This window comes from Cricetulus griseus, chromosome 3 (assembly GCF_003668045.3).
Source record: "Cricetulus griseus strain 17A/GY chromosome 3, alternate assembly CriGri-PICRH-1.0, whole genome shotgun sequence".
Classification (NCBI taxonomy): Eukaryota; Metazoa; Chordata; class Mammalia; order Rodentia; family Cricetidae; genus Cricetulus; species Cricetulus griseus.
The window spans coordinates 49850205-49865379 of record NC_048596.1 but is presented as its reverse complement, the minus strand read 5'-3'; the positions used below and the strand labels follow the sequence as shown (position 1 = coordinate 49865379).

Genomic DNA, 15175 nt, shown 5'->3' with positions numbered 1-15175 from the left:
TCTGATGGAGCCGACTGACAGGAGACCCTAGGTCTAGAGGCCAAAGAGTCCCAGTGCCTAATCTGAGAACACAGATGATGGGGTCCCTTTCTTAGTATGACTAGCTATAGGAAGGGAGAATAGCTGACAGCAGTGCTAACGCTTGTTCTGGTGACAGCACTAGAACACCACACTGCCCAGGATCCTAATCCTCACCTGAGTCTTCTTGTCCATGTGATGGTCACCATTCTGAAAAAATAAAAATATTATTTTGTGTGTGTAGGCATGCTCATCCCACAGCACATGTGGAGGCCAGAAGACAACTTTATCTCCTGCCACTTAATGGGACCTGGTGATCAAATTCAAGTTGTTAGGCCTTCAGGCTACTACCTACTGAGCCATCTTGATGGCCTTAGATGGGCATCATTGAATTTTATAGATCTCAACTGGCCAAATATGGGCATGAGTTCCCATAGTTAGTTTAAAACGGAACCAGACTTTACATGGATATGACCTGCCAGTGCCTTGAATCACTTCTCTACACTGAGGATGTCATGCCTGGTGTGAGCTGTGTGGGTTTGTTGTCTCAGGCATCAGTCTTTCAACTGGTCAGAGCATAGGCAATGACTGCTCTAGAGCAGTGCATCATGACCCCTTTGGCAAACCTCTAACTCCACAAATATTTACATTATGATTCATAACAGCAAAATTACAGTTATGAAGTAGCAATGGAAATAATCTTATGGTCGGGATCACTGCAACATGAGGACCTGTATTAAAGAGTTGCAGCATTAAGAAGGTTGAGAACCACTGCTCTAGAGAGACCTTGGGCCTGTATGACTGAAGTTTCTGAACTATACCATAGCCTCAAAACACAGTGAGTCCATTTCTTCTGGGGGCCCAATGCCCATTAATTTCTGAAGAATCAATTGATCTGGTGCAGAGGAAAGACTTTGTGTCAATCTGGCATGCATTGGTATGGTATGTGCTAGGATAGGAAAGGGGAGTCCCCATGGAACCATCCCAGCAGAGCAGAACTTGTCTGGGGCACAGGTGATGAACTGCCTGCCAAGAGATGGGTCATGGTCATTGATAACCAGGGCTAAAGTCTCAAAGATGAGGCAGCCACGTGTGGCTTCAATGGGTTTTATTGGCTTTCCGTCATACACTGACTAGGTATAGGAGGTCTTCTAGAGGAAGAGGCCTTGAAACCAAATGGGTATACCCAGTTAGGGGCTGTGCTGTACTCTGGAAAAGCCTTATCACTGACATTCATAACTGGTTGGAGTGGGGTGAACATGACCTGAGGGACTCCTCTTCTGGAGGAGGGAAAGAGGGTGCTGGTGGGGCACATGATTCACTCAGCCAGACACTATGTTTATGGAACAGTTCCAGAGGTGTGCTGGAGGATATCCTACTTCACGAAGAGGATGGGAGCGAGGGTGAGCGAGAGGTAAGGTGACCATCTGAAGGCAAGAGGAATGGAACAGGGAGAAGAGATGAGGAGGAAAAAGGCAGTCATGCTCCCTGTGTCTGCAAGACCTCCAGGATGGCACGGAAGATGGCAGCAACTGCTACTGCTCCAGGGTCTGGCTGATCTAGTCGTGCAGAACTGATGTAACTAGCTCTTCCAGCACCAGCTTGCATGTTCTTGGTGGCCTCGGCTGCAGCTTCAGCACTCTGAGGAAGTATGGGAGTAGGTTTAAGTACACGACCCTAGGCCTTTCCTTTCCCACTAGGCCCTGAAACCCTGAGCCTGGACCCTTCATCCTGTTCTGTCAGCAATATCTGTGCCATCACTCAGTGGAAGGTCACCTCCCATCTACTTCTAGCAAGGAATGGGGCCCCTATTTGCTGAGCCTCAGCTCAGATACTAGGCTAGGCTTAATGTATCTCCCTAGCCGTATAACACTTTCTGAGATAGGTGTTCACCCCTGCTTTATACAGGTGGAAAAAAGTTGGGAAAGGCCATTATTAACTTGCTTAAGGCCACCTAGTGATTGGAGCTTGGAGGCTCCTTGATTGTCCAGCCGAGCCTTACTCACCTTGACTGCTTTCGTCAGGACTGGGAGGACACTGGCTCCTGGGCTCTTCCAGGCTTGGAGCTCCTGTCCTGCTGCCCACAGAGAATCCAGCTGAACAAGGTCAGAGAGAGGGGGATTGAGAAGAAGCCCTGCTGTAGGGCTTGTGGGCTCAAAAGGGGAAGGGGAGCTACACTCTGAGTACACACCATTGTCCTGTCTCCTGGTGCAGCCTTTCCATACCTGACAGAATGAGCAAGATGGTTACTTTAGCTGTGAGGACAGAGTCTGCCTGGGAGCAGGGAGAATCTATCAACCACCTCCCCAGCACACCCCTGGTGTTACAACACAGGGCCCTGGCTCACTTCTGCATGGCCTCCAGGCCGGCATCCATGGCAGCAGACCAGGCTGGGAGGTCAGTCTTGGCTTTAAGAGGCTGGGCAGCTGCAGTCAGGAACAGGCCATAGAGCTGAAGAAGACCAGAATGCTGAGTACATGGAGCTGGCCAGCACCCAGCCAAACCTGCATCCCTCCCCATCAGTCTGTCCTTCCAGGGCCTACTTCTACTTACCGCCCCAGATGAGCCTCCCATCTTCTCCAGCAGCAGGACAGACAGTTTGGAAAGTACCTGGGCAGGGCTGGCTAGGGCTGGGCCCTCCTTTAGCCAGCCCTGGATGGCTGCAAGTAGAGAGACAGGTGGCCCTTCAGAGGTACTATCCACTTCCTTTTCTCTCTCTGGTCTCTGCTAGTGTTGTCCTGATTGGTTTTATTTACTGAGGGATGTGCTTTCTGCCTGCTTTTTTTCTCTTCTCTTTCCCATTACCCTAAGTTGGCCTGGAAATCCTCATGAGCCACCATTGCCTGACCTTGTGCACTTTTGTAACCATAGATATGGGAGTGGTGCTTGGCTTGAGGTATGTCCTGCATGCATCTATCATCCATCCATCCATCTATCCCATCCATCCATCCATCCATCCATCCATCCATCCATCCATCCATCCATCCATCCATCCATTTTTCAAGACAGGGTTTCTCAATATATCCCTGGTTGTCCTGGAACTCACTCTGTAGACCAGGCTGGCCTTGAATTTAAGAGATCTGATTGCCTCTGCCTCCCGAGTGCTGGGATTAAAGGAATGTGCCACCACTTTCTTAAATGGCTGGACAAGGGCTTTTTTTGTGTTGTGAGCATCTGAGAGCTCTAAGGGCAGCAGAATGGTCTCTTTCTGTGATTACTATTCCATTTGTAGTGTGGGAAACTCCTTTCTTTTGGGAAGATAGGCTGAGGGGTGTGCCAAATGGCCTCACTTGGTGAAGGAAGGCAGTAACTCCATGAAAGCCCCTAAATGTGCTGGAATTTGTTTCATGGAATGTCCAAATCTAAGAGCTAGTATGCCATATTAGCCCTTGAGCACCCCATAGAGGCCAACCTTTGGCAGCCCGGCTATGGGTATGGCCACAATCCCCGTCACCAGCAGCCCGATCCAAGGCATTCAGGTGCTCCTCCAGTCCGAGCAGGGTGGTGCACACTCGCTCCAGCACAAGCATTGTCTGCTTTGATGCTATACCTAGAAAGGGAGGTCAGGACACAGAAGCCTGGCTGGACCTTCTCATTGCCAAACTTGACCAGTGCGGGAAGTATGGGTATCAAGCAAGGTCCCTGTACACCCCAAAGACTCTTGCCCCTCTCCATCAGCAAGGCCTAGTACCTCCTGCTGCAGTGGCCTCAGTGACCTCTGGAGGCTCTGTGGGAGCTGCTCTGATCCGATTCCGCCCAGTCACAGAGACCTTGGCCATGTGAGGCCAGGCTGTTGCAGTAGTTTCAGCATCTAGAGGCAGCCACATAACTTTTTCAGACAAGATCAAGTGGGGCCTGGACTCCCCACCTGGCCCTGAAGACTGCTTCCCTAAGCTGTCTGCAAGAAGGCGGTCCAAATCAGGAAGAACATATGAGTGTCGACTGCATACTGAGTGGGGGCAGAGCATGTCCCTGGGGAGAGGGTAAGGCAGATGTGAGGATGTCACTAATACCAACTTTCCAAAGTTGAATGAGAGCTGAAGGCCAAAAAGCCAGAAAGAGCAGAGCTCTTCACAGGCCTAGAGTCCAGACTGTCACCATCAGCCCTATGTGGTCTCTATACTAGAGCAGGTGGATGGATGATGGTTCCCTCTAGCAATACCTTTAGGCTCCAGGCCTCTCTTACCTATCAGCTTCAGCAGGGGGTTATCCACAAGCATCAGGGTAAGGGAAACACCAGACATCTCCAGTGCAGACATGAAGGTACCCACGAGGGCACGGGCAACCTTCACCCCACGTTCTTCTGCAATGCCAAGCACAGAAGCCTGTGAGTGGGAAAGGGAACTACCACAGAGCATCTTAAAAAGAAACCAAAAACAAAACAAGGTCCTTGTAGATTGAGGCCTGTGATGAGTAGGGAAATGACCTGATTTCCTCAGAGCATCCCTCAGTGACAGCCCATTACACATTGTGACAGTCCATTGCCACATTCCTTGGAGGTATCCCCTCCTGAGCTCTTAGCAGGCACCAGGTAGCTTCCTTACATTTAATTCTCATAGCCACCCCTAAGGCAGGTATTGCTGTTATTACTCCCAGACTCAAAACCCCAGCAGTTTAGAGGCAAAAGTAACAATTTAACTCAAGCTTGTGGCTGTTCAGCTGATGTTCTGGGCCATCACAGGACACAGCCTCAGCTGCTTTTCTTTTCTTTTTTTTTTTTTTTTTTTTTTTTTTTTGTTTTTCGAGACAGGGTTTCTCTGTGTAGCTTTGGAGCCTATCCTGGCACTCGCTCTGGAGATCAGGTTGGCCTCGAACTCACAGAGATCTGCCTGCCTCTGCCTCCCGAGTGCTGGGATTAAAGGTGTGCGCCACCAACACCCATCGTCAGCTGCTTTTCTTATGCCTAGATTTAAACTGGGTTCAAAGGGATAAGGGAGGTAGGCATGGAGACAGAAACAGGAGGACATCTGTGAGCTCAAGGCCAGTCTGGACTATATAGTGAGTTCAGGCCAGCCAAGCCAGGTCTACATAGTGAGACATTGTTTCAAAAAAAAAAAGAAAGAAAGAAAGAAAAAAAAAAAAAGAAAGAAAAAGAAAATGGGCTCACCCAACAAGCGAATAGCAGCATCAGCTATGATGCCCAGTTCCAGGAAAGACAGGCCACCCAGATTGTTGACTATCAGCACCACTGAAGAGCCTGTGGATAGATATGACACCCTCAGTGAGACTTTGGTGGCCTCTGTGCAGAGGGGCAGAAAGGGCACAGAGATTGGGAACTACAGGCTACTCACCTGACTGTACAGACACATGGGATACATTGGAGGTATTTGTCATGTGGTCAAGCATAAGAGTCACAATCTGATCAGCAGGTGCCATCTGTCAGAAGAAGCAGGAGTGAGCTGTTTCTGGGAGGCCTCAGGCTGGACTGGGCTGAGCAAGGAGTCTATTTACCTTTATCCGCTGAACGCCAGCTTCTCCATGGATCCCTGTGGAGAGATTTGGTCATTATTGGCCAGCTCACAGCCTACTGATTCTCTTACCATGTTCTTATCAATGACACACAAAGTGTTCAGCACAAGACTAGGCACAATGAGTGTGGACACTGGGTAGAAAATGAAAGAATAATGAAAAACAAGGTAGCATGTGGTGTGGCAGTGGAGCTAGCTGGGATGTCACAGAGGCCACAGGACACTAATGCCTATTGTGTTAGAAACACACGGGGAGAAGTGGAACATGTCAGTCACAGACAAGGTGTCCTTTGGACCAAAAGGGCTACACATTGGGGCTCGAGCAGTACATGGGATGATGTGGGTAAAAATGAGGTAGGAGGAGCATGGCACTCTATGTGTCCAGAGCCTGGGCACAGATGGCAAAGTGGATAGAAGTCAGGCAGGTTGGTCTAGGCTATGCCTCACGTGCTCACCTATGAATCTAGAGACCACCTAGGGGACATCAAGTAAGCAGGGAGGACCAAGCAGACGACTCCAGGACCTTAGAGGTAGACAAAACTCAATGCAAAGAACAGGCATGGCAGGGGCACAGTTGCCACAGTCTTACCCAGGCCTAATTCCACTTCATCAGCTGCCAGCTCAAAGGTGGGTTTGGAGCCAGGGACGCTACAGGAGGACAAGCTTATCCCAAGGGTACCTAGGAAAAATGAAGCATGGAAGAGATTGTGGTTCTGCTGTTGTAGCAGGTGCCAGGATGGCAGCAGCAACGCTGTGGAAGCCTGGCTATAGGCATCTTCTATGAACATGCTGCCCAACGCCTCACCTTACTGATGAACAGAGTCCAAACTCTGGTATCCACGGCTCCCAGGCTCCAGGGTATCCCCAGGGGACCCTCCCCCAACCCCAAGGGAAACATGAAAAGGCTTCTCTGATAGGAGCCTGCTCTGAGTCCCCATGTTGGCCACATCTTCCCATCCTTGGGGCTGGCACTCACCCATGGCCTTGGCGACCACGTTCACCCGATTTGCGATCTCCTCCAGCCCCACACCTTCCTCAGCCAGAGCACCTGCCACCTGTAGCCACCCAGAGAGAAAGATAGAGAGGATAGTGGGTGGAGGGGTCACTGGATCATTGAGAGCAGAAGAGAGGCTGGGAAGAACTTACTTGTTGGGAGGGAGAAGCTCAGGATTTCTACACTAAATGTGGTCCATCACATTTAGGGTAGAAGAATGTTCTCTCCTTTTTTACAACATACCTGCTGGGAGTCTTCAAGAGTTTTTGTTTGGGGATGGGGGTGTGGATCCATGGTAGAAGGCTTGCCTGGCATGCATAAAGCCCATTCACAGCAAAATATATACACATATTGTCACATATTATCTCTCTCTCTCTCTCTCCTCTCTCTCCTCACCTCTCCTCTCCTCCTCCTCCTCTCTCCCTCTCCACTGTAGTCTAGTGGAGCTGAAATGGACTTTAAAAAGAGAGAAATGAGCCTAGAGAAGGGGGAGATTTGTTCAATGTCACACAGCCTGTTGCTGATCAGTTTCCTGACTCTTAGAGCTCCTTTCTTCTATAGCATACACTTCAGCTCCATTTACTCTTTTTTTGTTTTGTTTTGTTTTGTTTTTGTTTTTTGAGACAGGGTTTCTCTGTGTGGCTTTGGAGCCTATCCTGGCACTTGCTCTGGAGACCAGGCTGGCCTTGAACTCACAGAGATCCACCTGCCTCTGCCTCCCAAGTGCTGGGATTAAAGGCGTGTGACATCAATGCCTGGCTCGATTTACTCTTATTCCATTCTTTCATTCATCCTCCTACTCAGTTTTCACCAAGGATCTACTAAGCTGGAAAGAACAAAGGAAGACTGAATCAAAGTCTGAGGAAGAGAAGCAAGAGACACACACTGAAAATTAATGCAAGATGGCACACATATCAGGAGGCTGAGAGAACCTGAGAAAGGCTTTCTGGTGGCTCAGGGTGCTGAGAGAATCAGGGAGAGTACCACATGGAGCACCATTGGTCTCTACGGAATGTCAGGAATGAGCCAAGTCACAGAAGGATGACCAAAGAAAGGATTTTGCAGGGACAGATATGGCATGCATAAAGCCACAGAGGTGAGTTCCAGCCCAACAGATACAGAGAAGGACCTGATGTTTATAGAGCATAAGGGGGGGGGGGAGGGTGCTGGGCCGTGAAGCCAGGAGTTAATGAGATGGGGCGGAGTATGGTGATGGAGAGGCTAGGGAGGCAGCTCACTGCTTAAAAGCACTGGCTGCTCTTGCAGGGGATCCAGGTTTGGTTCCCAGCGCCCATATGGCAGCTCACAAGTGTCTATAACTCCAGTTCTAGGGGATCCAACACCCTCTTCTGGCCTCCTATGGAAGTGGAGTTACAGACAGTTGTGACCTACCATGTGCGCGAGATGGGAACTGATCCCAGGTCCCCTGCAGGAGCAGCCAGTGCTACTAACTGCTGAACCACCTCTCCGGTCCTCAAATAAATAAAAAGTGTGTGGTGGGCACCCCCAATCAGGGGCTTGAGCTGACTATGGGAACCCAAGATGCTCTCAGTGAAATGAAAATTGGGCATATACACATTTTTTTTTGTTGTTTTGACACAGGGTCTCACTATGTTGTCTAAGCTAGCCTCAAATCCAAAATCTTCCAGTCTTAGCCTTCTGAGTGCTGGTCAATATGTATTTAAAAACAAAACAAAACAAAACAAAACAACCCTAGGGGTAGTGTGGGCAACAGACTGGCAAGTCAGGAGGGCAAAAAGCAAATAGGGGAGCCCAGTGAGAAGTTGAGTGCAGTTAGAAGACCAAGAGCCATGAGGCATGAGGCACTGTGAAGGCAGTTAGGGCAGGATATGAGGACCACCCGTGCTGCACTGGGAGAAACACAAGGAAGGGGCAACTGACTAGGAGTGGGGAGGGGAAGGAAAGGGAACTGATCTAGAAGAATGCCTGCATTCTGGGCCTAATGGCTGAAGCAATGATGGGGACTTGGTAGGTCAGGGTAAAGAAATGGCTGGTCCTCAGTGTCCCAGGGTGGGGAGGCTAACCTTGTGGATAAGCACTGTGCCGCACAGGCCACGACGGCCTGCCTTCTTCAGGACAGTGAAGGCACTGTCATCCCCAATTACCACCATCTCCACAGAGATGCCCTCAGCCTTGGCTTGTTCCATGGCAAATCCAAAGTTGAGTCGATCCCCAGTGTAGTTCTTCACGATGAGGAGGGTGCCCGCTGCAGAACCAGTAGCATGGTATCATTAGCCTGGCCCTCACCCACCCCCAAAGCACCCCCACACAGCATTTTCTCCCATAGGCAAGCCTGACCTGTGCCTGCTTGGGCCACAGCTCTAATGGCTGCCAGGATGCTGCCCACAGCTGGAGAAGCGAACACGGATCCTGCAATGACCCCTGTCAGCATTCCCTTCCCGATAAAACCTGGAGATGGAGAAAAATGGGATGCTGGGTAGAGTCTATACCTGTTATCCCTGAAGTTTCCCACATGCCTGAGCTCCATGTTTGGGTAAGTCCTATTGTGTGCTTGTGCTACGGCCAACGCCTCCATGGGAGTCATCTTGGAGGGGCTTCCCCTGACTCTCACCCTGAAGAACTCTGTCTCCTCCCATCATTTTCTGGCCTTCTTCCTGTTCTTCTTTTTACATAAAGCTTTTGAAAAACAGATTTACCGAATGTTTTGCAAGTGTGTATGTATGTGCACTGTGGTACCATGTGTGTGCCTGGTGCCCATGGAGGTCAGAAGAGAGCAGTGGATCCCCTGAAACGAGTTACAGATGGTTGTGAGTAGCCATGTGGGTGCTGGGAACTGAACTCAGGTCTTCTGCAAGAGCAACAAATGCTTTTAAGAGTTGAGTCATCACTCCTGCCCCTCACTGTATATTCAATTGTCTGTTATATCCCTTAAGGTTCTCTGAACTACTCTTACTCACATCTGTCTTCTTGGAGTGGGGCATAAAAGTTCCATAAGGGCAGGATCGATCTTGCCTGCTTCACAGGTGTACTCTGTACAGGGCCAGGTGTACAGTAGGCTTGCTAACATGTGTTGAATGAATAAATGGAATCCCAAGGTGGACAGGAAAGGTGCAGCTGACACCTGCTGTAGGGGCTCCTAATGAGGGCTCAATCCCTGGCATCAAACAGGAAACCAGCTAGGATGGTTCAAGTGTGGGAAAAGGAATGGTAGGGATGCAAAAGATGGGTCCCACTTTGGACTGGCAGAGTCAGGAAAATTTCTTGGAGGTGCTGGGTCAGCAGGACTAGAAGAAAAGGCAAGAAAGACTTTTGCCATCACCAATTCTTGAGGCTGGGAGAGCCTCAGAGACTATCTGGCTCAACCCTGCATTTCTAGAGATAAAAGAATTCAGATACAGAGACAGGCTGTGACTGTCCTTGGGACATCTTGGAGTGGGAGGATGGAGACTGGGCCCATTCTTAACTCTGGCCTCACAACTCTTGCCTGGTACCTCATACTAGCACAAAGGGTCTCTCAGGAGTCTGCTCTGCTCTGGCCAGTACCTCTCACAATCAACACAAGATACTCACCGGCATGGGCAGGCTCATGGCCTGAACCTCCACCTGAAAGAAGTGCAACCCGGCCTTTGAGGCTGTCCAGGTCAGAACGTAGGGCCACACGGTGCCCTTGCAGGAGCTGCAGGTTAGGGTTACAGGCCACTAACCCAGAAAGAGCATCATCAGCACACCCTTCCACAGAGTTCACCAGCTTCTTGGAGGTCTGTGGAGGAGGAACAAGAGGAGGTTCAGAGTGTGGTCAGCCACATTTCCCCAGGAATCTCATGCTAGGGGGAAAGAATTACAGGTGCCACTTAGGAATTCCAAGGACACAATGTGTCTTGAATTGTTTTATTACCAGGTGGATGTGTCTGTGACTTCTCAATTTTCAACTTTTTTTTTTTTTTTTTTTTTTTTTTTAGACAGGGTTTCTCTGTAGAAAAGCCCTAGCTGTCCTGGAACTCACTCTGTAGACCAGGCTGGACTCACAGAGATCTGCCTCCCGAGTGCTGGGATCAAAGGTGGGTGCCACCACTGCCTGGCAATTTTCAACTTTTTATTTAGTGCTTAACTTATAAGCTTTTGCACCATGGTTTCTCTCTATCCTGAAAAACAGCTTCGATGTAAAGTAACTGAGGAGTTGGCGTCCTCACTAGGAAAAAAATAATGCAATTGGGGCCCTGTCTGTTTCTGTCAGAGGAGGAGGTAAGTTTTAGGCAGAGGCTCCTGTGATGGGGGAAGGGCCTGGGCAGGCTCCACACCTATCTGATGCTACAACTGGGCTTCATGTGCTCCAGCTGGACCTCTCATGAAGGGTGACAATGCACAGTGCTAGGCCCTGCATAGTCACAGAGAGTAGAATGCTATTCTTGCGCTCCATGGGAACATGAATGTCATTTTCACATGCTATGTGAGAGGGACACACACGTGCAAGGGAGCACAGAAGAAAGGGGCCTTAATCTCCTGAAGGCATTCAGGAAGTCTTCATGAAGAATAAAGAGAAGACATGTAGGCACTGGGAAGAGGGGGCTATTCTGGGCAGAAGGAAACATAAGCCAAGACATGGAGATGTGTGATAGTACAGTAGCTCCAGGAAGCATCAGAATAACCCAACTGACACGGGGCTGGCAGGAAGAGGCGGGATCAAAGCCTCAGCTCTACTACCCCTAACAAACTAGTCTCATCTACGTGTCCTCAATAGGCCAATTAAAGAAAGAACAGGAAAGAGCAGTGAAAGGAGATTTATTCGATGTGTATTCAATGGGAAGAGGAGCAAATAAAGAGGTCCAGTGACACTCCCTTTCTCCAGGTCCATCTCCAGGGCACTGACATGAGGTTTAGGTTTAAATAGAGAGAAGGAGGTATGTTTACTTTAGCAGTTCTAGCTGGGTGTGGTAGCACATGCCTGTAATCCCAGCATTTGAGAGGTGGAGGGTCAAGGAGTTCAAGGTTTGCAACAGCTACATACAGAGTTTGAGGCCAGCCTGAGTTACATGAGACCCATGAATCCCAGACACATTAAAAACTGGAACAAGGTGGCACACAGCTTTGATCCCAGAATGCAGGAGGCAGAGGCAGGTGGATCTCGAATTCAGCCTGGTCTACAGTGCAAGTTCCAGGACAGCCAGGGGCTATACAGAGAAACCCTGTCTTGAAAAACTAACTTAACAAAAACCAAAACTAACAAAAAACAAAACAACAACAATAAAACAACTCTTAAACAAAAAGCCTAATCATCCCTGGTCAAGGTGTGGCTCTGCCCATCACTCTCTGCTCTAGTTTTTCTTGCTAGGTGGTCTGAAACACTGTCAGAACTGTGTGAAATCTCTTTCTGGCAGTTTCTCCTGGTTAGCACCAAGGCTTCTGTCTTTATCTTCCCCCAGCATGAGATTCCAATTTCTTGGGTGAGTGGGTGGGTAGGTGGGGGAGCATTGTTTTAACAGTCTGACAGCCTACATCTGAACGGGGTGAAAGTCTCTCTTTAGAATGTCTTTTTCCTGCCAGGACAGTTGCACTGTGATAAGCTAGGGCATACTCAGGAGGAAGGTTGTACAAAGGCTGGCCTAAGAACTCCAGAGAATACCTTTGGGTTCAGCTGAGTCTTTACAGGGCTTGCAGCCAAAAGGGAGCTCTGTGGGACTACAGTAGTTGAGAGCTCAGGCTCTATAGTCACTGGGACTAGGGATCAAATCCCACTCCTCTCTGTCATAAACTATGAGAACTCAGGGAAGAAACATCTATTCTGAGCTCAAAATTCTTCCTCTGTGAAACGGCAATTTACCAGAGTACAGCTTGTACCAGTGCCATGGGAAAAGCTCACTAGAAAGGACCTACAGTCCCTTTTGTGAACAGGCTTTGAAAAGCTGGAGCTAGCTAAACAACGGTTGTGGGTTGGGAAGCAGCACCCTGCCTTTGTTCTCAGGAGGCAAAGTGGAACTCAAAGTGGACCCTGAGGAGGCTGCGGGCGCCACCTAGTGGTCTGAAGCTAACCCAGCTCCCAGCAAAGTGCACTTCCTGCCTCCTTTCTGAGCCTGCCAGTACCCAGTATTCCTACAGCACTGATGTCTTTCCTCCATTTAACATGGGCCAAGGCCTTTACACCTGCTTCAGGATGAGGGGAGTAGTCCAGGTCAGTAGGCAGCAAGCAGAGTAAGATAGGCTCCGTTTCTTTAACATTATGAGCCAGACTATTTCTAAGTACTAGATAACATGTCTAATTTAGTTTCCCCAATAATCCTTTGGAGGAAAGGTCAGCACAAAGAGGAAACTGAAGCACGACGACGACAAATGACTGTGCTCAAAGTCACACAGCCAGCAAGTGCCTACATCTGCCTGGTTTCTCCCAGCCACATGCTGCTTTCCCAAGTTGCTGAAGCAGACACTGAGAAAGGCACAGTGCAGGGAAAGAGGGAACACTACATCTAGTGTGTACCGGTGTCAACTCCGAGCCTAGCCTCCAGCACCACCACCCTTCCAGAGAGTCCCAATCACCCCGCACCAGACCATTCCTGTTTCTCAGGAACCCCAGGGGAAGGAAAAGCAAAAAAAAGGGGAGGTACTGTGTGAGGCCACTAGGACTCTAGTCTGATCCACACTACCCAGCAACATGGTAGCAGGTCTTAATCTACCATACTGCAGATGGGGGTGTGGGAGAGGAGAGGTTCAGAGAAGTCAAGCCTTCTACACAGTAGTAACACAGTGGCAGGGGTTAGGCTGAAACCTGAACCCAGGTCTGCTCAAGATCAGTTTTAAAGCAAAGCCCAGGGGCACCGTGAGCCTCCCATACAGCATCTCTCCATTCTGGGAACAGCCCACACATGCCTGGACTGAGGAGCAGGCACCAGATTATCATCCTTCCTGGCTCCCTCCTTGACTAGTAAAGTGACTTATTACACACAAAGTAACTTGTTTTGATCTAAATGCATGACAGATCCTAGCCTTAGGGGTTTCAGAGTGCCTCAGACTTGACTTGGCCCAGTGGCCTGCAGGAAAGGGAACAGGGATCAAGCCTGGAGATACAGCTGAAACTGGACCTCTGAACCCCAGGAGGCAGCAGCATTTCAAGTGGGGAACAGGGAGATTCAGGGTGTTCAGATGGGGGATCCCCATAATCCTCCCTCTATGGTGCTCCCCACTTCCACACCCCCCCAAGGACTCACCATGGTAGGGAAGCTCTGAAACAAGTTGAGCTCACACTTCTGCTCCTAGCTGTTGGCAGGGTGGCCAATCCTGAGTGCTACCTCGTCTGAAGTGGAGGCAGAGGCAGCACCTGCAGGAGTAGTGAGGGTTAGCTCCAGAAGGCACCGGCAGCCAATTGACACAATCATGCCTCCTGTGCCTTAGGAATTAGGGAGCTGCCTCAGACTTTGATCCAAGTCCAAATTCTAGTACGTGGGCTAGGGATGGAGAGCAGCATGGGATTGACCAAGGTTCACCTCCACACTTGGCCTGAAGACAGATTAATTCATGTTGGGCATGGGGTTGCCTCTCTGCCTGGGAACAGCAGCCACTTCCTCATCAAGGGGCAAAGTTACCCACAGAGTAACTTCATATCTTACATGGCTATCACTAATGGAGAAAATGTACAAAGATCTTCACCTTGCTGGCTGGCTACACCAGGATCAAGCCAGCCCTGTGACCTTATTCTGGAATAAGGACTGGAAGCTCTAGTGAGTTGTCCAAGATTGAAGGGGTAAGAGGCAGGACTTGAGCCCATACCTAGTCTTATTACAGATCTTAATTAATGTTGCCTCTGATGGTCCAGTTCTCCAAAGACAGGCGGAGTCCCAGCTGGGGAAAACTGAGGTATAAATCACTCTTCAGTTAGACCTGGGTTTAGCAGTGTTGTTGTTGGTCTAGACCAAGCTCCATCCACTCTGCTTCAACTTACTAGGGGGACTTTTAGTTAAACTGATCCCCTTAGGCCTCAGCCTCATCTATAAAACAGGGAGTTAGCTTCTCTCGGGCATTTTGCAGATGCTTCCAGCCTCAGCTGCTCCTTGTGGGGGCGGGGGCGTGGGGGCTTTCTGATGAAGCCTGGGGCTTAGATCTGTAGTGCTGACTGACTGCACAGAACACCTGGGTCATTAAGACTCTTGCTGTGAAATTCCAGTGTTGTGTTTGCGTTCAGAATTTATACCGCAGTAAGGACACTAACAGTGCTGGCAAGCGATTTAAGTAAGGAGCCCTTTCTCTTCCGAAGAAATTAAGAGAAGTGAGCACCCAGGACCCCCCCTCTCCCCGCCTTCCAGGTGAGGCGGGGGGTGGGGGGGGGAACCTTTGTTCTAAAGTCAGTTGATGGCATGGAAGAGTTAAGCAAAGGGAAGCACGGTTCTAGTCTGGGATGTGTACAGGTCTTTGTCACCTCTCTTCCCTTTCTAGTCCTCCGCGGCCCTTCCAGTTCCAAAAGGGGAAAACAGCCACGAGGACTCCTAGAACTATGGGGGAGGGAAGGAGGCAGAATCTGAGGAAGGGAAGGGGAGCCAGCAGATGGGCTCTGAGGGCACGGGATGGGGGGTGGGGGGGCCTGTTCCCATCTGCGTACCCTAACTGTCGCTCTCATCCGGGTACTGCGGCCTCTGGCGGTAAGGGAAGGGCGGGGCATCGGGGGCGGGGTCTCGCTTGGTTGGCCGCCTCGGGCTCCGTAAGTCCTCCAAGAGGCCAGGTGAGGCCGTCC

At 49.9% G+C, this 15175-nt stretch overlaps 1 protein-coding gene across 4 annotated transcripts; it reads right to left on the bottom strand.

Annotated features, from left to right (window-relative positions):
- Positions 1-1109: 1109 nt before the first annotated feature.
- Positions 1110-15173, bottom strand: Tkfc (triokinase and FMN cyclase). Of its 4 annotated transcripts, XM_027406693.2 has the most exons (19): positions 15044-15074; positions 14218-14299; positions 13659-13768; positions 10033-10222; positions 8800-8910; positions 8526-8707; positions 6463-6541; positions 6076-6165; positions 5470-5504; positions 5310-5394; positions 5126-5215; positions 4205-4321; positions 3710-3829; positions 3431-3568; positions 2572-2678; positions 2366-2469; positions 2210-2243; positions 2025-2114; positions 1110-1659 (listed from the first exon to the last, which is right to left on the bottom strand). In XM_027406693.2, the coding sequence occupies exons 3-19, from the start codon at positions 13659-13661 to the stop codon at positions 1498-1500; spliced, it is 1737 nt and encodes a 578-aa protein (XP_027262494.1). In that variant the 5' UTR covers positions 13662-13768; positions 14218-14299; positions 15044-15074; the 3' UTR covers positions 1110-1497. The 4 variants fall into 4 exon arrangements, with proteins under 4 accessions (XP_027262494.1, XP_027262493.1, XP_035297864.1 ...); XM_027406692.2 differs by lacking the exon at positions 14218-14299 and having other exon boundaries at positions 15044-15173; XM_035441973.1 differs by lacking the exons at positions 14218-14299; positions 15044-15074 and adding an exon at positions 14864-15007.
- Positions 15174-15175: the final 2 nt, after the last annotated feature.

Coding starts and splice junctions, on each gene's coding strand:
- Tkfc (XM_027406692.2), bottom strand. Junction 6,166..6,462: donor CGTGGTCGCCAAGGCCATGG/GTGAGTGCCAGC, acceptor CATTTTTCCTAG/GTACCCTTGGGATAAGCTTG. Junction 1,660..2,024: donor TCCTGACGAAAGCAGTCAAG/GTGAGTAAGGCT, acceptor ATACTTCCTCAG/AGTGCTGAAGCTGCAGCCGA.